Source organism: Prunus dulcis, chromosome 1, assembly GCF_902201215.1.
Source record: "Prunus dulcis chromosome 1, ALMONDv2, whole genome shotgun sequence".
Lineage (NCBI taxonomy): Eukaryota > Viridiplantae > Streptophyta > Magnoliopsida > Rosales > Rosaceae > Prunus > Prunus dulcis.
Genome location: NC_047650.1, coordinates 38,002,555 through 38,026,441, shown reverse-complemented (window position 1 = coordinate 38,026,441; position 23,887 = coordinate 38,002,555). Strand labels below are relative to the sequence as shown.

General features: G+C 35.9%; 1 protein-coding gene, 2 long non-coding RNA genes and 1 other non-coding gene across 4 annotated transcripts; 1 reads left to right on the top strand and 3 right to left on the bottom strand.

Moving 5' to 3' along the window:
- Window positions 1-18: 18 nt before the first annotated feature.
- LOC117628443 lies at window positions 19-1,243 on the bottom strand. Its single transcript, XR_004585952.1, has 5 exons — window positions 996-1,243; window positions 679-886; window positions 378-571; window positions 161-294; window positions 19-57 (listed from the first exon to the last, which is right to left on the bottom strand). It is a non-coding gene; the product is annotated as an uncharacterized LOC117628443 (long non-coding RNA).
- Window positions 1,244-1,717: 474 nt separating this feature from the next.
- Window positions 1,718-1,864, top strand: LOC117616917. The gene has a single exon (XR_004584259.1). It is a non-coding gene; the product is annotated as a small nucleolar RNA snoR135 (small nucleolar RNA).
- A 4,049-nt stretch (window positions 1,865-5,913) lies between these two features.
- LOC117628451 lies at window positions 5,914-6,482 on the bottom strand. The gene is made up of 3 exons (XR_004585954.1): window positions 6,353-6,482; window positions 6,227-6,272; window positions 5,914-6,120 (listed from the first exon to the last, which is right to left on the bottom strand). It is a non-coding gene; the product is annotated as an uncharacterized LOC117628451 (long non-coding RNA).
- Window positions 6,483-10,915: 4,433 nt separating this feature from the next.
- On the bottom strand, window positions 10,916-15,528 carry LOC117619495 (phosphatidylinositol 4-phosphate 5-kinase 1). Its single transcript, XM_034349469.1, has 8 exons — window positions 13,951-15,528; window positions 13,676-13,840; window positions 13,300-13,480; window positions 13,176-13,232; window positions 12,875-13,068; window positions 12,656-12,789; window positions 12,469-12,562; window positions 10,916-12,015 (listed from the first exon to the last, which is right to left on the bottom strand). The coding sequence occupies exons 1-8, from the start codon at window positions 15,126-15,128 to the stop codon at window positions 11,706-11,708; spliced, it is 2,313 nt and encodes a 770-aa protein (XP_034205360.1). The 5' UTR covers window positions 15,129-15,528; the 3' UTR covers window positions 10,916-11,705.
- Window positions 15,529-23,887: the final 8,359 nt, after the last annotated feature.

Here is a 23,887-nt window from a genome sequence, read left to right as displayed (position 1 = left end):
CTTTTTTTATTAAAGAAATACGCATAAACTTTTCATTCTGATATGAATCCTTTTGGCCTGCAAGGTACACACACACACACACACTCAATTCAGCCTTCTCATATACCCACGAAATAATTAACCTACAAATCACTGATGGGAGGAGGATATTGTCAATTACCAGATCGCACAATAAATGGTGACAGCCCCATTTTGTCATATGTATTGCTGCCATCATAAAAATGAACACCAACCAAAAGACTATAATCCATGATTCTCTCTGCTTCCAGATATTGACAATCTAGATCAATTTGCCTGCCAATGTTCATACTAATTAATAACAAGTCAGAGATAGAATTCAATAAAAGGGGATAAAATTGCTTCTTCTAGGGCCTTACTTCATAAGGTCTTGGAACCATTTTCCTTGGAGGCGAAACACAAAATTAAGATCCAAGTCCTTGAGAGTTGTGATTTCATCGATTTCCCCCTCAGGCTTATCAGTTGTTCGACCATGGGATGATCCTTTTAGGTCAAATCGTCTATGTATTCTGTAATCCGAGAAGAACAAATTGCCCATCACGATAAACCTCGTCTGATTTCCAATCAAAGAACAACTAGTTAGATACAAAACACATCCCATCATTCAACATAGGAATTGATTGACTCTAAACCAGGCAAACTGGTCTCCCCAACACGTACCTTCTGGCCGCCGACAGGTTTGACACAATGCACACCATAGAATTTTGTCACAAGAGAATTTTCATTCCGAGAAACTCAAACGACTGATGGGGCGGCGTTTTGTTCGATCCTTCCGGTGAAAACCTGGCCCAGAACTTCTCTTTGGGATCGAAATCACTGGGCTTAATTTCCCTCACTATCGAAGCATGCTTCCCAATAGATAGAGTATCTAAAAACCAAAAACACCACAACATCAAACACCAGCCTCCATTAATAAAGAAAACCCATAAGCAAAAAATACTCCACGACTTGTAAAATCGAAAAATCAGAAAAAGTACCTAATACCCAGTTGAAGATTGAGCATCAAACCCATCTCGATCGAAACCTGTGCCGTTTCTGTAGAACATCGAAGCCTCCACATTATCGATAATATCACAAGTAATATCCCCAGATTCCCCATCAGACAGACTCCCAGGTACAAATCCTGAGAAATGTCCTCTCCGCCAAGCTCCCTCTAGCCCCGTCCACCGACGAAACGGAGCGTTTTCCCATCGTAATCGTCAGATTCTCAGCCCCAAAAGCCCCAATGTCGGTCTATACTCGGTTTTTTCGATTTTTACAAAAAAATAAAGTAGTTTTTAAAAGTATAGCCGGTCGGCTATACTGGGTTTTCCGTTTTTTCTTAGCCGGGCGGCTATACTCGGGTTTTTGAATTTTTTAAAAAGAAATAGTATAGCCGCGCGGCTATACCCGAAATATAAGAATTAATATTGGGCTAGAATTGGGTTACTCAAAATTGAAGCCCACATAAAGCATTTCATACGACCCAAATCCATTTTGAAGGGGTATTTTCGTAATCAACTTGGCCGGCCACAAAAACCCTAGTGTATATTTGTTCTCCTATATATACACGGTGCACGCAGTTCTCTTCTCATGTTCATGGCCCTAGCGGTGTATACCTTTGTGTCCCTGGCTCTGCGTATCTATTTATGTTGTTGCAACTTGCGTGTATGATTTTGATTTTGGTTTAGGGTTTTGATTGATGTTGACTGGGTTTGGATGAGCAGGGATTGTGTGTATCGGCGTAGTGCTAGAATCAATGCACTCTGATCCGAAAGAGTTCCCTGCAATATCAAATTCGGGGAAGGTGGGCAGTTGTTTTTCATGTTTACCCATTGAAATTTTAACAATCATCTTCCCCATATCTCCTCTCTCTGTATTTCTTCTTTGCTTTGTTCTCTATAATTTCTGATCGAAAGGTCTGGTTCAAAAATACATGAAATAGCTAGAATTTAATGGTAGGCCTTGCACGAATTGCTTAAAAATATTTTTTGGATTTGCGTCCTCTCATTTAGTCATATGGGTAAACTAATGGCTGCCTAAGCAGTTTGATCTACTCATCAAAAATGACCTAATGTAAAATAAATTTGCAGAAACCCCTGTTTGAGGACCAAAAATAAATCCCAACTTGAGCAGAGCTCACAGAGAGACCAATTACTATCTATGGAGTAATTAGAGGTCTATTTGGGCTGACTTGGGATTTGGGTCTTAAAATATTTCGCTCTACCTTGAGTGTATGGGCAGGCCTTTGATTTTAGAAGGTGTTGTATTCTGGTTTCCATGTTTATGGGCTTTGGGCCTAGTAAACTGAAAATTAAACAATCCGGATAGCGACGAATTTAGCAAAATCCTTAACAATTATTCAACCTCATCAGCATAGTAAACAATTAACATTCATGGTTGTTTGTTTTCGGGATTTTGTTGATGATGACTGTAATAGGGTGAAAATTCACATGCCCAACACGGGAAAGTCACAGAGATTCAAATTTCGCAAGGAAATGGCACAGAATTTGGTTCAAAATTAACAAGAACCAGGGCTGCGTTACCAAAAGATTCATCCAACATTTTGTTCCAATTTCCTCTGCTTTCTCAGCAACCAAAGACAGAGAGTTAAACATTTGATTGGATGTTGCAGAAGTGTGGACAGGCCCACAGGGCTAGACACTGGCACTGGCAGGCTAAAGGCCTATTCTGGATTTTTCTTAGCTGCTGTGCCAAGGTTTTGCTTGCCCAAGGGCCCATGGAATCTCAATCTAATGTTTGATTCAAATTTTAAAATAATGGAAGTCTGTCCCTCATCACTCAGAGATTTAGGTGAAGTGCTATATATATCCCTGCCTAATCAAGTGGTCCAAATCCAATTAGGGTTTGCTAGCATGGTTGTAAACCAAAACTGTTCATGTTTATCATCTTCTTACAAGGGTTCCATTTTTATTTTCTATTCTGAAAGAGACAAAATCTAACTAATTATGGTGATTTAACTTTCGTCAATTTGTTTTCTATTATAAAATCTATGGTCAATTTTGACCATTACTTGATAGATCGCTTGAGTATGATGCATGGTGGCTTGCTTCCCCATATCCACACTCTATAGATCTCCTCTCTTGGTTCTTCTTGACCTCGCTTTCTTGTGGCAGCGACGGCGTATCTGATGGTGATGATTGCTAGCTTAGTTTAGGGTTAGATTTTACGATTTTGGTAATTTGTGGGCTTTTTTTGTTTTGGGCCTGCTGTTTTAGTATTTTAGGCTGGATTTTTATTTTGTTATGGAGTCCCTATTTTTCTATTTTTTGACTTTTGTATTTTGGGTTTCTTTGTAAGTTGTATCTTTATTTGACAATGAAATCTTATTCTCTTCGACCAAAAAAAATAAAAATCTTTCGTATCAATGATTTTTTTCTTCAATTTAAGTTTTGCACTCAAAATCTCATGACCGACCCTGAAATGCTTAATGAATCAGTAAACAAATTTGATGGTAAATAATGTTTGAAGTAGTGACATGAAAATGGTAAATGTGAAGTAGTTACATGAGAACGGAAAATGTTTGAATTCAGAATCCCCTACTCCAAAACAAAATGACTCTGCTAACTCTCTTGTTGTCTTGTGTTGTCGCATTTTCAAATTTGAAGGATTCATTTCATGCATGCTTCAACATTACCATCATAGCAATTTCTATTATTGTTCTACGACCTCTTTGTACCTCATTGATATATTATGGGAATAAAGATCAAGAAATATTTGATGACTTGTAGAACATGATCCTTGAAGCATCATTTTCCAAAAATCTTCAAGGGGACCTCACTCAAGGTGCTGCCTCCTTCAATGTCCCCAAAAACCCACTTTTAGAATATGCAACACCACCTCATGCCACATCGATGTGTAATTCAATTAGGATCATGCACATTGGGGCAAGTTGATTTTATATCTCACCTTAGAATAATTGGAGCAACCACCAATAATCCCATGAGAAAAAATGATTGCATTTTGAAGCTATCTTTTCAAGTTAGGCGGTGGGTTGATGTGGGGTTCTTTTGTACTCAACTTGAGAAACCTCATACCATGTGGCATTCTTGTGGTGTCTCTAGACTCTCTACCATTCTCCTTTCAATTATATGGTGCAAAGTGTTTTTGATTGATTGCCATATTCAATATCCAGGCTGGCTGTGAGCATTTCTCATGGTTCAAGCAAGTCATTTATGGAAGGCAAATATTGTTGGACTTCTTCTCCTGTGGCAACTGCAAAAAAGATAAAAGAAAAAACGGCTTATCTCAATTATCCCTTGACATGGTAAGTGTTCTATCGTTGAAAGCTATATATACGTAAAAAGGTAGAATAATATTATGACCAACAAAAAAAGCAAGCTGAAGAAGTTGTATTCTAACTTGTTATCTTGATGATTGTATGAAAATTAGTGAAAGAACACAACCATTTCTAGGTTTGATTACTTTGCTCTAAAGTAGATGAAAAAGGAAAATAGTAAAGTACTTAAGTAACTAATCAGCTATCTAGCATGACATTATATAAAGTGAGTGAAACAAACACAAGAACAAGTTGAGAAACTTTTTGGAATTAATTCTTTAGTCCTTTTTTTTAATGGAAAAACTCTAGTATTGTTAGTTGACTAAGTCAAAGATAGTAAATTAAAAATAATAATTTGCTGGTTTTATGTGAAAAAAATATATGTAAAGTAAGATCCCAGGTTTACAGCCTGTGTCTGGAAAATCTTAGTAGATAATATAATACAAGTTAACCCATCCCTTTTAAGTTTTAAACCATACTTTAACTAACATTAGGTAAAATAAAGCAAGCAAGTTATCAAGCCTACCTTTGCCCAACTAGATAATCAGTACCTCTCTCTCTCTCTCTCTCTCGCAAAGTTGCAAGTATACAACTTTTTTACATCAAAGTTGGTGTCTCTATCTTTCTTTGAGAAAGAAATAATAACAAATACAAAAGAGTTCAGCTGAAAAATACTAATCAAGCCTGGAAGTATATTCCTGAGCCTATAAACTCATGGTCCCATATCTGCAGAAAAATGAGCTTGCAGATGGAGAAGGGAACATAATGGAATGAGATGCCAAATCAAAGTAGGGCCTTACATTAGGCGACAAAATAATATGAAGGAGGCCCAGAGTACATCGACAACCTCATATATAATTGATTGATAATAACTGCGACTTAGACATAGAGAGGTCCCATAAAACTGAACAGTAATTCATTTATCAACCGGGATTCTTCGATTCAAGTCCAAAATTTCTACCCGTCATTGGATTTAGTCTACACCTTTTTTGTTGTAGATTTGGGTCCATCGATTTTTATTAATTTTTTATTGTGTCAATTTTAACCTTTGAGGTAAATAAGAAAAGAACATTAATTGAAAATCCAAATTAATGTATCGATTCTTTCTTTCTAAATGGATTTCATATTTTGAATTTTGAATCCTTCTATTGCCGCCATGACACATCCGTACCACCAAAAAAAAAAAAAAATTCATCAAGTAAAATACTTTAACAATTAACTATTGCAATATTTACCTAATATATAGATAAAATACAATTTAAGTCATGAAAGTAATGACCTACATATTTTATCTTACAATGAAAATTAAGACCCATAGGCAAGCACCAACATAAAACTGTACCTATCCATAAGGTTGATTTGTGAGGTTTCAAGCATAAGAACAAATAAAAAAAGTTCATATAAAACAATGAAAGTAGGAGTATTATTGATGATGTCTTCCCAACAAGTATTTACCTGATTACTAGGTAAATATCAGATAATATACTTAATTATTAGGTAAATATCAGATAATATACTTAATTATTAGGTAAATATAAGATAATGTACCTCATTACTAGGTAAATATAAGATAATAAACCTAATTATTAGATAAATATAAGATAATGTACCTCATTACTAGGTAAATATAAGATAATAAACCTAATTATTAGATAAATATAAGATAATGTAACTACTTACTAGATAAATATAAGATAATATACCTAAATACTAGGTACATAAAGACATATCACAAACAACCAACATATATTTATCTGGTGTAAGCCTTTTCAGACATCCCACTCAACCTTATTGCTTTTTGTTGATCGAATAGAAGCCCCGACCTACAAGCCATTCAACCCAAAAGAATTACAACCACAAAGACCCAATATGAATCTCAAAACGCATCCAAGAAACTATGCAAAAAGAAATTTTTTTGTTTTCATTTACCTTGTTGCAGCGATTTGTAAGCAAATCACAGCTTTGCATACCTCACCTTGCAAATTATAAGCAACCTGATAAATACCCAGTTAGAAAATCAATCAAACAAGGATTTTGGTTTCGAATGAAACTCACGATGTCGATTATAGAAGAGTCATAGGGTATGTGACAGCTGACTTCTTGGAGAAGTTGGAGAGCTTAATGGGAATATAATTTGGCTCCACTGACTTATTGGTGAAAGATGCAGAGATTGTGGCTGAGAGAGAGTCCGGATTGGTTTAGGGTAGACAATATCATAATAATTATCATAAAAATTAATTTCTTACCTTATTTAATTTTTAGGGGCATGATGGGAATAACTAAGTAATTTAAAAATAAAAAAAATAATATGTAAATATCAAAAAATTAAAAGAGGAATGTAATCATACATGGCACAAAAGTCAAAGGACTTGTATCAACAATAACAACTACGAGGATGGCATCCAAATTCCGTTTTCGGTTTTGGACTTATACCAAATTTTTTATGAGTGCTGCTAAACGAACCCTAAAATTAACTGAGTACACCATACTATAAAAGTATATATTGAATTACTGATTTACCCTAATATAAAATGACCAAAAGGATATATGGAATTGTGAAACAAATATAATTTTAGTAAGTATACCCTATTAACCATATTCAACCCTAATCAAGAGATTGCTTGTCCTATTGTGTTTTTAACAAAAGAGGTGGTGATTGCAAGAACTTGGAATTACAAAAAAAGTGTCAACAGTTTTAGTAGAAGCACAAATCCATATGAAAAGTCAAAGATTTATAAACACTATTAAAAAAATGAAGCTGAAAATCAACTATAAAATAATGCTACAAATATTAGGATGTACCAGGAGCATTTTTGGTAATTTTATAGGGTGTACTTAGTTAATTTTACATTTTAATTAAAATATTAGGGTGTACTTAGATCATAGGGTGTACTCAGTTAATTTTAAGGTTCGTTTAGCAGCACTCTTTTTTATTTAGATTATCACTTATACTAAAAAAAAGAAAAAAAAGGAACCAAAAAAGTTGTAGCCTTGAATATTTGAACAAAACAATGAAAAGGATATTGCTTTAGGGAGGAAGAATCAATGAACAAGCCGCAATGGAATTAGGCAAAATTGTCATAAAGTAAAACATTTTATTGATTCATTAGCACAAACTGTCTAAAAATGTTCTCTGATTCAGATACAAATTTGTTTTGTTTTTTGGGTTTACATGGGAATAATGTGTTTTACGGTCTGTGGAGATTTATTTTCATCCTGAAAATGATATATAGGGAATGACAAACGGCAAAAATAATTAAAAGTGAACAATATGAAAAGAAAGAAAATAGAGAAAAATAAATAAAATAAAATAAAAGGAAGATGGAAGTAGAGAGAGAGTGTCCCCCCGAAGAGGAACCTTATGTTGGGAATGAAATGGACCTTTCCTAGACCACATTAAGCAGCTTCTTAAATATCATTTCAAACTTGTACACCTACTTCCCTAATTAAAACACTTAAGAGGCCACGTGTCACCTTTTTATATATTTATTTTTTAAACAAATTAATTGATTTTTCCAAAATATTAGGATAAGCTTCTCAAATTCTCAACTTTTTCAATGGATTGTATTAATAGTAATTAATTAAAATTAGGCCTACGTGGGGCTAATTAAACTTAATAAAATGTTGCAAGTCATTGCATGACTTTTCATGATCTGATTGTGCTAATCACGTTTTTTTTTTCTGTGTGTTTAATTAACTTTTTGTTCAATTATTATCATCGCAAGTAAGTGGCTGGATTTAATGGTGCAAACCACGTCGAGAGGGTGTTGGTGTGTGACATTATTATTTCAATTTGATATACATACTTCAGTCATAATCTAAATCAAACTTTTCTGCCGTCCACAAGTAAATATGATTAATTTGACATTTTTGAATAGATATGACATAATTAGGCCGGATAATGTTTTCAATCACTCGCAAACCACATGTTTAAAGTAAATCGTGATCATTCTTACAAATAATGCAAATTGAGACTTAATACTCGAATTAACAATTCGTCTCTTACTCATTCTTCTACCATCCTACCTTCGATGTTGTGAAATAATTGTGAGAAAAATAATGCCACCAACCAAGCCATTAACTGTGTAGAGCCAAGCCACCCTACAAGGATTATAAAACGTCTGGAAAACCAACCTTAAGACAGACACCATGATGAAAAGGTCAACTTGCTTTTCAATTTTTGCATATAATGGCACAATATCTTCGTGGGGGTGGATGAAACAATAATTACATCACAAAAAGTATTTAATTATGGAGATATGGTATGGAGATGGAGCTGTCTCCCTCCGAAATAGGCCTCACCCTAATGTTGGGTAATGACTGTGGCCTTTCCCCGACAAATGGCCGCACCCATCACCATTTTGGAAATTAAGAATTAGAGGCCACGACCAAGTCTTTGGGGCTCACTGTTTATTATGTTTATGTTTTTGCTTATCAAGGACAGGGTGTCCAAACAACAATTAAATGAATTAAATTGTATAAAAATATGCTATTGGAATTGGAACTGCATGAGGGCCTGCTCTCATAACTCCCAGTTGCAAGGAGATGAGAGAAATTAAAGTTAATCTTCATCATATTTGAATAGTGTAAACTCTCAAACTCCAGAAACTTGACAAAATAAAATAAACGTTGCGTAAGTAAGTGGTGCCGCCACAAGTAAAGATGATCATTATATTAAGTCTTCTCATTGTACAAAATGCCTAAAATTTAAACATTCAATCACGTGATGAGAGATATAGAAACAATAAATTATTGCACCTGCAACAAGGAAGTTTTTCGGACCTCTAGAAAAGAAACCCTCAAATGGTCAAATTGTTTACCACTTTTGTCGATGTATTTACATCTCCAATATGTCGTATTTGTAGTTAGAAGTTAGAACTTTTGTGTTTGAATGGAAATCCTGCAGCATATATATTTATATATATGAGGTCTATGTACTGTAGACTGTAGAATGAGGCTAGTTAACATAAATATATGTCTGCTCCTGTGGGCGGTGACTTTGTCTGAATTACCCACAACACAACACAACACAAGAGTACAATTCTAATAAATTATCTTTTATTCCAAGCCTTTATTGGTCGCAACATAATAAACCCACGAAAAACAGATCAAGTGTAGAAGAACAGATCTCCATTTGACAGATGAAATCTCTCCGTACCCTCTTTGAACAAAAATAAAACGTTTTTTTTTTCTTTTCTCTTATGCTTTTTAGGCATGCAAATTGCAATGCCGACCTTAGCCCATGTAGCTAGCCACTCAGCTCTCTCAAGTCTCAGCCACACGTCAGTCTTTGATAACTGTGCATGCAACTTATTTGGTTTCTTTTCTGTTCTCTCCTCCTCTCTGCCTCTTTTTCTGTTTCAAATACTGTTTGGATGTCAAGAAAACTGGTGAGAAAATAGAATAGTGTTTCTTTTCAACTACAGAGAGAGAGAGAGAAACTAAACCAAGTTGCAGCACTCCTTCTTGGTTAATTACCCATTTGATTTGATTCTAGATGCACACCAGTCAACTTGACCTTTATTATATATAAGTTGACTGAAAAAGAAGAAGGGGTTCAAATGCTTTCTAATAATGTGTCATTTTGTTGAGCTAATACAAGAACGTAATGTCAATGTGGTTGGTGGAATTTTGACAAAATAAAAAGGATGTCTTTTTATTTTATGCAAATGACCCGCCAATATAGCAGTTCGAAGCAAATTCGCACACTAAACATGCTCTATTAATATTATGTAGCCTCTCAATAACCTTTGTGTTTGTCTATCTTTTGTGCATGTTATTAGTCCCTTTCTGTTTTGATTATTAGGTCTAGGTCTAGGGAAGGTTGTGTTTGGTTTTTCATGTCTCTAGCTAGCACCTTTTATAAGTTTGTTAAGATTTTGTATGGATTTAAAATGATGTAAACAAACAAGCATTACAATACAATTAAAAAGGTGGATATGATTGCTTCAACCGTATGGGTTGTTGGTTTCATGCTAATTTCTTGAAGTTTGAAACATATATCAAAGCTCATCACTCTGACTTTCCCACCACAACCCACAAAACCAAATGGTTAAAAAATCACGTCACACCCAAAACACAGCAAAAGGCAAAGAAAGAAGTTTCAATTTTAAATAGGATATGCAGGCAGATCATCATTCATCATAGCCATGGACCATGGCGGCCAAGGCATGGCCATTGCTAGCAGCAGTAGACCCTGCTTTGGGTCTGAGCTATAAGACTCTAGCTGGTCCCAAAAAGGGCATGGTCAAAAAGAAGACATAAACCCTACTATATATGAGGGCTCGACTCGACGCTTTCTATCTCTCTCTTCTTCTCTATCTGCACCAAAACTTTGACCTATTTCTCTGCAAAGTGAAAAAACAATTGCACAACTGTCAATGACCTAATTTTGTAATTTGCATTTGTATCTGCCTCCTCTTAAATTTTATGCATTTACCATTTCGTTTGGTCAAATGCCTTCAAATGGGTCGTTGTTTTTGTTCCCACTTCCCATATTTGCTTTCACATGTGAATAATTTGAGGTTTTGAATTAAATTCCAAAAAAGTGAAAATAACCATTTCTTGAGGAAACAGTGGTAAATAAAAGGCAAGGAAAGGCAGTAAACAAAGTAGGCAAAAACAAGAAGAGCCAGCGCATCTTTCTCTTGCTTTCTCTGCTTTTCATGCATTCTTAATACCTCCTGCCCAATGCTCTCCCTTTCACTGAAAAAGCAAAGCAGTGACCCCATTTCTACTCCACATTGCAACCCCATTTTTTATACATCTCTCAGAGAGAGAGAGAGAGAGAGAGAGAGAGAGAGAGAGAGATTGAGATTGAGATTCCTGTGGGGCCTATTGTGGCATAGATGATTCAAACATTTTCAAAATATCACAATAAAAATTCATTCAATTGCATAAGCTATGATCCATCCTTTTTTTTTTCTCTATAAACCCTGTACACTTTTTGTTATTCCAAGTCCCCTCCCCCTTTTTTTTTTTTTTTGAATCTTCTCTCTGGGAAACATTTTAACTCTGTTCCCTAGACCTATCTTTCAAATCTTCACATTCCTTGATTACCACAAAAATTTCACCTAAAGGGAAAAAAAAGGAAAGAATAAGGAAGAAAGACATCAGAACCCAAACCTCCCTCTCCCTTGAATGTACAAGCACCCAAACCACCCCCAACACCAAAACACCTTTGGCTGTGTTTTCAAAATTCAGCCATAGGGCAGGCACCTGACAACAAACCACAGAGCTTCTGTCGTTCCGCCACAGTTGCGGTCGTGCCATCTCTGAATTTACCCCAAGTCTTTTTGCTCCATACCCCCATTGGAGCTGCGTGAGCCCTCCCTCAGAAGAGGATCAAATGTTGAATCTTCTTAATCCAACAGTACCGGTTTCCACTCAGAAATTTCTCTTTTGAAGACTACCTATCTTCTATGAAAATTCTTCCAATGAAATCCCTGAACCTCTTCGAGTAAAGCTTTGGATCAACAGCTGAGATCGAACTTGGGTCAGCTTGCAAGGATTTATATGCGTGCTCTAACTTCTTGCTGATATCGTAGTCTTGTAAAATGTCGATTATCCCAAAATAGAGGACTACGTCGTAGATTTCACCACTTCGTGAAGGGGTCAAATGACTGAACCCACCAGGGGTGTACTGATCAAAGTCACTCTTTCGAGTCATCCGCTCTGCCCTAGCAGGCATATTGGCTCCTAAACAGATCAATGGTTTCCTGATAGAGGACATGTTTTCATATCAGTTTAGAACATATAATTCATACACTAAAAGATGTAAAATCCATTTCCCACTAAACTAGACACAATTCACAACTGTATTGTGTCAATCTTCCTATGCCTCAATTTTCGTATTAAAAGTAATCTTATTTTTTCCCATTGAGAGAATTGGCTAGAGATACTGATTTCATTTGGGAAATCAGCCAATTATTGGGTCAAAACAATCCAGGCACCCTTATTCTTATCTAGGAACCCACAGGCAATTGTTACCTAATGGATACCCTACGAATTCAATGGAAGAATTATTAGACAACCCATTGCCATCAAAACAGCATTGACAAAGCTCAACCACATTATCTTTTCCAGAAATCTTTGTTAAATCAATTGCTTGGAAAGATTTGGTTGTATAGGTTAAACTAGAAGAAAACAAGAAATGATGAATCAAAACATACCGGCCAGACAAAACTCGATCCATCTCTTGTAACTCCGCTTCAAGAAATCGACACCCACGCATAAACTTTTCATTCTGATATGAATCCTTTTGGCCTGCAAGGGGCACAAACACTTAATTCAGCATTCATATACCCACAAAATAATTAACCTACAAATCACTGATGGGAGGAGGACATTGTCAATTACCAGATCGCAAAATAAATGGTGACAGCCCCATTTTGTCATATGTATTGCTGCCATCATAAAAATGAACACCAACCAAAAGACTATAATCCATTATTCTCTCTGCTTCCAGAAATTGACAATCTAGATCAATTTGCCTGCCAATGTTCATACTAATTAATAACAAGTCAAAGAGATAGAATTCAATAAAAGGGGATAAAATTGCTTCTTCTAGGGCCTTACTTCATAAGGTCTTGGAACCATTTTCCTTGGAGGCGAAACACAAAATTAAGATCCAAGTCCTTGAGAGTTGTGATTTCATCGATTTCCCCCTCAGGCTTATCAGTTGTTCGACCATGGGATGATCCTTTTAGGTCAAATCGTCTATGTATTCTGTAATCCGAGCAGAACAAATTGCCCATCACGATAAACCTCGTCTGATTTCCAATCAAAGAACAACTAGTTAGATACAAAAAACATCCCATCATTCAACACAGGAATTGATTGACTCTAAACCAGGCAAACTGGTCTCCCCAACACGTACCTTCTGGCCGCCAACAGGTTTGACACAATGCACCGGAACAAAAAAATTGGCAAAGCGCTGATTATGCCACAGAAATGTCCTTTTGTCTCCAAAAAAGTAAATACTGATAATAAATAAGTCAAACAGGTGGGCAACTAACCTTGACTTCCGATTTCTTGACTGTCTTTATCATAAATCTATCATCCTGAGTCAGGTAAAAGAAACTTCCGCTCTTCCCTGGAGAAGAAAGCTCCCTAAGGGCATCATTTCCACAAATAGCCAGCATATAATCTGCAGGATCTACTTGGAATAGCTCCCTCAAATGTCTGAAATAACCAATTGAGTTTTTAGTAACAACACTCACAATCAAAGAAGAAGACGCAAACAGTTGTGGCTTGTTTAGCAGAGCTTCTAATTATAGTATTTTAATTACATTAACCTCTAATAAGAGAAAAAATGGTCATCCAACAATAAATAATCAACCAAAAGATAGAACTAGAAGTTGAATAGCATCAAGATACCTGAACACCATAGGACAATAGTCCTTCCACCGAAACTCAAACGACTGATGGGGCGGCGTTTTGTTCGATCCTTCCGGTGGAAACCTGGTCCAGAACTTCTCTTTGGGATCGAAATCACTGGGCTTAAGATCCCTCACTATCGAAGCATGCTTCCCAATAGAGTATCTAAAAACCAAAAACACCACAACATCAAACACCAGCCTCCATTGATAAAGAAAACCCATAAGCAAAAAATCACTCCACGACATGTAAAATCGAAAAATCAGAATAAGTACCTAATACCCAGTTGAAGATTGAGCATCAAATCGTAGTTCTTATGCCCTTTTGATATGGTCTGGCCAGGCTTCTTGGGCTCGCCAGAAAAACAACAGGGACTTCGCCGGAACTTGCCAAACCCATCTCGATCGAAACCTGTGCCGTTTCTGTAGAACATCGAAGCCTCCACATTATCGATAATATCACAAGTAATATCCCCAGCTTCCCCATCAGACTCCCAGATACAAATCCTGGGAAAAGTCCTCTCCGCCAAGCTCCCTCTAGCCCCATCCACCGACGAAACGGAGCGTTTTCGCATCGTAATCGTCAGATTCTCAGCCCCAAAAGCCCCAATGTCGGTCAAGCTCTGCTCCTTCCCGCCATTAGCAGGATAAAAAGTACCGTTGAGCTGATGAACCTTCAGGTCCTTGTTCCACGTACCCACATAGCAGCTCCCGTCCGGCCAAGTGAAGATTCCGTTACCTTTCGGAACGCCGTTTTCCCATTGCCCGTCGTATTTGTTCCCGTTTGCCCAAATCAACACCCCGCGACCCGAAATGACGCCGTTTCGCCACTCCCCTACATACTCATTCCCGTTTCCCCAAACGTACCGTCCTTGCCCGTCTTGGACGTTTCGTTTCCAAGAGCCCTCGTAGAAGTCGCCATTCGCGTACCGTTTCTGCCCGAACCCGTGCTTCCGATCCGACGACCAGGAACCCCGATACGTGTCGCCGTCGGATCCGATGAAGGTCCCGGACCCCTCCATCCGACCCGACTTGAACTCGCCCTCGTACGTCGCGCCCGACGGCCACGAGAACTTGCCTTTGCCGGAGGCCTTCCCTCGCCGCCACTCGCCTTCATACATGCACCCGTCGGTCCAGAGGTACTTGCCCGATCCGTTTGGGACCGACCCGGAGAAGCTCCCGATGTAGAGATCTCCGTTCGGCAGATGCCTCTCGATGCTGGACGACGTCGTCGCGGGAAAGGCCGCGACGGTCGTTATCGTCGTCGTAGTCGTCGGCGTCACTCGGCGCGTCGTGGCCTGGGATCGGCTGCGCCCGATTCCAGCAACTGCCGCCGGCGCCAGCACCAGCTGTGGTGTTTCTCTGTCCCCCTTGTGGTCCTCCTCCCCCGACTTCTTCTTCTTCGTGTGGGAAACGACGTCGCTCGGCGATTCACATAGCAGTGCTTCACGCATTTTCGTCTCACATATATACACACCCCAGCCCACAGCACAAACTGTCACAGAGCTCACAGGCACAGCACACAGCTTTGAACTCTCTGGTCTCGCTCTTGGGTCAGTCCGGCAGCATTAGGTTTGTCTCGGAGGAGAGGAACTCGCCGGAAAATGAAATCCGGTGAGCATTTTCAGCGGAAGCTATCTCTGTGTGTCGCTTTTGCTTTTTGTGTGTTTTTGGTATTTGGGTTTCTCTTTTGTCTTTGTTGGGGGTCTTTGGTTTTCTCTTTACTATCTACCTCTCTCTCTTTTGAGTGCTTTGTGTTTGGGAAAATAGGTGGGAATGGGAATCCCTACAAACCAACACAAGGCGCACAGCAGAGAAAAGGATAGAGAGAGAGAGAGAGAGAGAGAGAGAGTGAGTGAGAGAGATGGTAAAGAGAGAGACCCAAAAACAAAAACAAAACCCAAAAAATAAATTTAAAAATGAAAATGAAAAATAAAAAAGTGGAAGACTGAAGAAGAAGAGTATTGATGAGCCGGCTTTTGCCTTGGGAACGTTGCTGCAATGCAAGTAGAAAATTTAAAAATAAATAAATAATATATATATGTATACCTATTTGCCATACTTCCAGCTCAGCTGCTTTTTTTTAAAATGACTAATTTGCCCTTGACTGTTCCTTTCCCTCTCCCCCCTACCTCCGTCGTTACGCCGTTTCGTCGTGACGTGACATGACGGAATTGCCTAGGAATGGGAAGATTCATAACGCTGTAAGCCCTGCCGATAAGGCTGTTGTACATTTACGCAATTTAATTAAACCCTCGTTTGCCCTTGTCTTTATCTCGGGTTGGAATTTCAAAATGACGATTCTACCACTAAGTTTTTCATTTTATTACGGTTTTTGCCTCTGTGCGGGTGGTCCCCAAACTCCTGATTTCTGTGACACGTCCAATGTTTGACGATCCTATTTGTACCTTCCAAGGTTAAATAAAATAAAAAATTTATACTTCCAAAAACCACACGTCTTTCTTTTTTATTTCCTTCCCCATTGTCAAAGGCCTAAAAAAATGCTTCTAACCATAATATACTGTTCTTTTTAGGAGAATTATTTTTTTTCTTTTTTTTTTGGTTGGGTTGGGTTAAATATTAATTATTAATTAATTTGATTAATAATAATAATAATAATGTAGGTAGTAGATGAATGGTATATAATTTTATTTCTATTAATGCGATTGGAAGTTTCGCTTTCAATAAAATAAGAATCGAAAACGATATTTGATGATGATGAGAGACATGCGGAAATTAGTATTTATGGTTTGTTGTTTTGTAAGCCCAAATCCAGGTGGGATTGGAGAGAATGTTATTTCTTTTTTCAGAAATATTATTCAATAATTTGGGGTAATAGTAAATTAGTCTTTCCTATTTACATATCCTTTTTTTTAGATAGTTCTAATCTATAATAGGAAATTACTTGTTTGCTAATTTTCTATGATAGAAAATGGAATATATTATTTTTGTGTCTCTAGGATCTCTTTTTTTCTTTTTTTGCTTTGTGAATTATTATGTGCCTTTGACCTAGTTTTGTGGGTTGGCTTTTTTTTTCCTTTTTATATGGTGGTCCAAATTAATATAGACCTACTAATAACTTTGAAAACCTTTTTTATTGGGTTGGTCCAATTTTTAACGATTATATTAGGTTCGATTATTAGTCGTTCTTTAAAATGTCCAAATTTTTTGAGTAGTTAAAAGCGTCAATGAATTTTGATTTATTGAGTACCAGTCAACTATGACTCGACATGTTTGATTCATTTTATGATATGTTAATCGATTGAGTCATTTGATATACATCTCGTTAAACTCAAGATAAATACATTTTAAGATATAACGTATTAGTATTTTTCATTTCAAAATTAAAAGAGGTTCAAAAATGCAAGCAAAACCAACCAATTAGTTATTCTAAATAAATAAAAACTCCATACAATAACATATTAATAAATGAAAACAATACTATGCATTCTTTTTAATATAGTGCCAATTTTACAAAACTCATTTGTGTCACAATGTGTTTACTACTAATCTAACAAGTTTATTACATGATAGCATATTAATAAAGTAATAATTATTTATAACTCCTTATCCATATTGGGTTTTTTTTTTTTTTCCTGCCCTTTTTTGAAAAGGGTTTATATGAGGTTTGAATTTAGCCAAGCCCCTGGTCAAAAGGGAAAAAGAATGAATCCCCATGTAAGCTTTGGAAATGGTGATGTGGTGCACAATGAATCATAAAAGGCATAAAAGGCATGGACCTCTGTTTACCATATGTGTGGCCCATTTCAATTAGTGGGTTGTCCAATTAGGCATCTTAAGATCATGACCCAAATTTGGAACAAGGTGTAATATAATTGTTAACTTATATGAGATTGCATTATTTATGTATAGATATATGTTTTTCTCATATGCAATCAAATGTTGTATAAATTAACATTTCTTTTTTCCAAATATATCCAAATTCAATTATGGAAGCTCAGCTACTGTTTTATTGTCCTAAACTTACAAGTCACTTGTGTTCAATTTTTTATTTCTTATTAATTGGGTTTGATTTTGATTTTTGATTTTTTTGTCAGAGTTAGAAAAGGGAAGAAAGAGTTTTCTTGCACACATTGCCAATGTACTATAAAGGTTCGAATCTTAGACCATTAATATGTAAGTCAATAACCTTTTTAACTAGATTAGGCCCGTTGACATTGACTTTCAATTTAATGACGTTCCATTAATCTTGAATAGACCTCACTTCACGAGCCTTTTTGCAAATTAGTGGTTATCCCTCTTTCATGAATCTTATTGTTCCACCACATCCTTCCCTTGCTCATTCACTATGTCTGGCCTCCTCTTTGTTATCTTTCATTATATATAGACCCACATGTGCTCTACATTAATATGCTAAATTATAATTAGAATAATTTATTGACTCACACTTTCATCTAATACAAGTTTAGTTTAAAAGTAAATCAAAAACAAATTTTCTTGCAACAAGATTTCGTCAAGGCTCAAACTTAGAACGTTGAGTTTACAACTTGTTTCATCCTTATCGTTTTATCATCACTACTTTCTCCTTTCAAAATGTTTCGATTATTTAAAAGCGTTTATTATTAGAGTGACTATAGTTTTTAAAGAACTCATAAAGAAGAACAGACGCAATAAAAATAACAGCAAACAATTGTCCTTTTTTTCATTTGCTCTTTCGGTATCGCAAAGCATTTGTGAATCATAAATTCGAAATCAATTAATTTTCCTTTACTCATTTCCGTGACCCATCGAATTAATAAGGTCCCGCGCCTTTGATGAACATGGGGAGCCAACAATGGAGTTAGCCCCATGCATACTTAATATATCAACCAACCCCTAAAGCTGCACTGCATAAATTAATTATTTGGTACAAATGTCTTTCTTCTGTTATGGGCTGCAAATTTTGTACAAATTTTTTTTAAAAAAATGTAGCAATTATATGTAGGAAAAATGTAGCAATTATATGTTTTAGGAAAAATGTAGCAATTATATGTATATAATCAAGCGCCATACATAGCGATTAGGTAAAAAGAAAACGATTAATCAAGCGCGCCATATATTAGTTGGAATTCTAAATTGTGGGATTTGTTCGAATAAACCAATATCCCACACAATGCATAGACGACTTTCTACACAATTTGTGCATGCCTATCTATATCTTTCAATGCAATTAGTTAGTGTTTGGTAATGATCTACTTATAGACTTTAATATTTGAATACAAGAAAGACACTTGGAGGATTTTGAATGCTCAATCAATTACTTAATTGAAAATTTTGTCTGCCAATGAATTAATTCGCCAATAATATGACTAATAATTAGTAGAACAACTAAATCATTCTCTCCTTCTATTAGCCAATGAGATATCTACATCGACCAATAATGCACAATTCTAGTAATCCTTCCCTTATATGTGGGATCTATATATATATATATATGTATATAAAATCAATAAGTTTTTTCTTCTTGGTTTGTTTCATTGAGTCATCTAAATAAATATGTTTTAATATTAAATTGAATATAATTAAAAATCTCCAAATCATATAGCTAGTATAGATGTGATGTGATACATTTATAAATTAAAATGATTGTAGAGCTAAATAGTTATACAATCAATTTTACTCTACAGTAGTGAAAAGGATAAAAAGATTTTAATAAACATAGGTCACATTATTGATGTCGTTTAAGATTTCGTTTAGGGGTGTCTCGAACCCATTTGATTTGTTTTGAGTTTGTTTAGTTTACTTTTGGTGTATTAACCCCCTTTTTTCACCACCAAAAAAAAAAAAAAAAAACACTTCCCTTATTAAACATCCTAATCAAGAAAACAACAGTCAATTGAATTTGATGGTTATTTATGAATGTCTATAAATGTTAGCACATGCATAAAGTTGTGGATAATGATTTGTGAAGTTTTATTTAGAATCAGAGAAATTATGAATTATGTGCATTGTGATGTGAAATTTGCAGATTTTTTGATTTCTTATATTTTAGTAAGTGTAAAAAGAAATTAGAAATCGAAATAATCCCAGTATTCATTGACATGCGTGGCCAAGAGGAGGTGGGCGGTGAGATCATGCTGTGCGAATGTGATAGGGAAATAGAAGATTGCAAAAATGTCATCACTCACTCACGATATGTTTGTGAAAGACAAATTGGTCGTCGGACCACTTCATTCAATCCAAGAAGAATCTTTTGTTTGCGAGAGTAGCCTTTTTTGCTCTGGAACCCAGCTGCTGCACACTCAAATCAAATGTTTTTTCTTCTTTTTTTTTAGTCTCTAAGTATATTATTAGCTTATTATGTTGGCCTATTATCGCTTATGAATAATCACTTAAACATTATCAAAATAATAATAGTTGAATTTTATGTGCAAAATTGCCAAGTTTTTTGTTTTGTTATGTAATTCTATATTAGAGATATTGGGGTTGAGAAATTCCAACATACGAGAACACATGACTTCAGATACATAAATTCTTAATTTTTTAAGCTAAAAGTCATTTGTTGGTGTTTGTATCAAAATTTGCAAATATTCATTTTTCTATTAGGCTATTTATAATGCTAATGGTGAGACACACTCACACAATTCAATCTCCTGACTTATTTCTGGGACTAGAAGGCCTGCAATTACTAGTAGGTCATATAACCACTTTAGTGGCCCCAATGCAATTACTCTCTTTTTTTGGGGTCAATACCCCCAATGCAATTACTAGTAGGTGGTTAAATGCAATTTCTTAACAATTATATAGTAAATGTTTATAGGAAAAAAAGGGGGAAAGTACAGTCATATTAGCCTATTAATCCTCCATACTCAAGACTAATGTCCTTTTTTCAGTCTATTATTTACTGTTGTAAGATCTCGTTTTTAATTCGGACCCTTCACATATATAATTCTAATTCCGTCCATAGCTAGAGCGATCTTGGAGCGAACAACTAGGTTTAAAAAGTGGCATCTTGGGAGGCACTCATTTCATTTGACCCTTTTTTAACAATTTTTTGTAATGGCATGTGGTATATTTGGGCACAAATATTACAATATCATTAGGATGAGATCTTATAGAATAGAAGAATGTAAATTTTCCCATGCATTATATATTATAAACAAAAGTCATCCCAAAAAGGAAAATATGATCCACAGGGGACCCCCCATTCCTCCTCTCTCTTAAATTCAATAGCCAAAAAGGAAAAAGAAGAATATTGTACATGGGCTGGGTTTTGCTGTAAGAGGCTAAAACTCAAATCTTGGGCAAAAGTCATCCCAGACTACTTCCCACAATCCCAGCCCAAACTGGCTGTAGATTTTGACTGCCTCAAAATCTACACATCAGCCAGACTAGACCATGCAACATTGGCCGTTCTGTTTCTGTAGAAGCAAAAGCAAGTCAGCACTTTTGGTTGTCGTTTTGGCTCCAAAGAGAAAGTTGAGCTAAAATTCTCTCATCTAAATGAAAATAAGCAAGAACAAGCAAAACCCTAGCAGCCTTCCTCATCCTCAGTTGGAATATTTTGTCTTGTAACTAAATCAATGGTGGCATTATTGAGGTAAAACTCTGGCAGACAACTCAGTGCTTAGTAGAAAGTCACTCTTTACACCTATTATAATTTGGTATTTTAAAATGTTGATGAAAAAATGGTGGCATTATTGAGGTAATAACTTTTCTATTTGACATAAACAGTGCTGTGCGCAAGCGTTTCATAAAGGTTTTTCTGTTGGTGGGGAGTTGTACAGTTTTCTTTTGTTCAATGATCCCAAACACTCACCTTTCATTTCACTTGCGCTGGACGTTTTGTGGGGTTTTGAGAACAGAAGCCCCAAATATGGGTATGTAAAACAAAAAGGATTTATTGTGTGAGTACGTACTGAAGGATTTTCATAATCACTATCATCGATAGATTTTGTTATCATTAAATTAATGTTGATTTAATCACAAATTTTGAAAACTTAAGCAACTATAGAATTTGTTAGTTTTTACGTTCAGAAGTGGAAAGAGATGTATATTTATACGAAATAAGTGCAGTATCATTATGTAAAAATAACTCGTGAAACTAGAACTTTTGATTTGAATAATTCATCGTTTAAAATATTATGTTATTACAATGCTAATTTGAATGATTCATGGTTTGAATCTTTAGTTTAAATTGACAATCTATTGATTGATTTACATCAAAACTCTCACGCAGGAGAAGATTATCTTATGCATTGTTGTGCATGTTATGCAGGCAAGAATGTTGGCCGGTAATTGAAGATTGGATCAAAGGAAGTAGAAGAAGCTGAAAAACCCAACGAGCCAAAGAGTGAATCAAAAACAGTCACAACTTACAAGAAAGAAAAGCAGAGAGCAGCAGCTGCAGCTCAATCCCATCTCATGTCAAATAAACAAAACAAGTAACGTCTTGAAAGTATTTTGATGATAAAAAAAATATGACATGACATGACAAAAAACGGCCTCGTTTGCATCATCTGCAGCAGAGGGCAGCGATTTCACAATGCAATAAAAGAGAGCCCAAGATTCTGCCGGGTGGAAGGGTTTTGAAAACTATGTTGAAAAAAACCTTCACTGATCACTCCAAAACCATTTTTCTGTTTCTAAAATTTTAATTTAAAATTAATTAATTCCCAATCTGATACGTCTTCTTTTGTCTTCACAGCAAACAAAAATGAACTGTGGGGCATTGTGAATCAGACTGGGGTTTTGGTTTGTTTGTTGTTGGGCTGGTGACAGGGCGGTTGGTACAGATGGGGTCCCTGTCCAAATTTTAATCTTCTCAGTCAAATGAAATTTGAACGGTCAGGATTGATTGGACGGCTAAGTGAGAAGAGAAAGCTGCTGGCTATGGGGATTTAGGGTTACGATGCGATGGGTCACCCGTCCATCCATCCATTACCCATACGGTGAGTATCTCCTACTGTCAGATTACAAGAGTATAACTTGAATGATGTTGAAGATCAACCCTTTTTTCATATTTTATTTATAAATTGACGAATCGAAAATAGAACTACAGGTGCATATAGACGTTATTAATGATTATTATATAATAAATTAACACTTAATTTACTAGTATTTTTCTTTTCAAAATTGAAAGAGCTTTCAAATTCAAGTTTTTGTTTTCACGTCTGCTCGAGAAAAACTTTGTTGCCTCATGAGCATGCACCCCTCGTTTCTACGTAACTCCTAACACGATGCATGTCAAGTGAGTAGAGAAGTAAGAATAAAGAATGCATGAAACTAAACAAATAAAAACTGCTCCATTTTTCGTTGAAAACACAGGTGGGTCTAAGGACCCATACAAGATTTGATGATTTTGTAGTAGCTCTAATAGTAGGTATTTTGAGCTACAAAACTTGAAAGTAGATTGAAGAAACCGACCATATATGGGAGGACAGTTGAAGGATAATAGAATCAACTCAATAATAGACAGAAAGTATGTGAGTTTGTTGATATAATTGGATCCAAGCCAACCTGTCTAAACGTGAGCTGAATATGATGTGTCTGCACATTATTACCTTATTTTATTACGTAGTTCACGACATTATACATAATCTAATATACGAGTACATTTATGGTTTGAACTCGCATTCAATAAGATATGTAGTCTTAATGGCTTACGATAAATCTAACCCTTAATGAAATGTACATCTATGATTTGAACTCTCATTTAATAAAATATGTAGTCTTAATAACTTACGATAAATCTAACCCTTAATAAAATGTCGTAACGGTTTACGATAAATCTAAATCATAATAGAAAAGGATGTATCCATCGATTCAATAGTGAATCCGTTCATCCAATTATAGAAATTTACTTTGTTAGTATCTTTTTGGTTACTTTCGAGTACATTTTAGGGGCGGTTTTATATGCACTTGTCAAAACTCAAAACAAGATTCATAGAATCAAACTAGCTTTTGATCTAATATTAGATCTTTCCTTAACGTTAGAAGAGATCTTAAGTTGGAATCTCACTCCCCCCTTGTTTTTAACATGATTTATTCCACATCATTTGTTGTTAAAAGATTCTGGTAGTCCATTGCAAATTCAAAGCCCAAACCCAACCAATGACCCTATTTGGGACTCCTCCGAGGATCAAACTGAGGACTGCCATACCAAGCCCATATGAAAGAGATCTTTATGTTTTGGTTTCGGATTTACTTGATTGCTAGGAAGAAACCACCAGCTCTCAACTTAACCCAACTCAAATCCTATAAGAAGAGACAA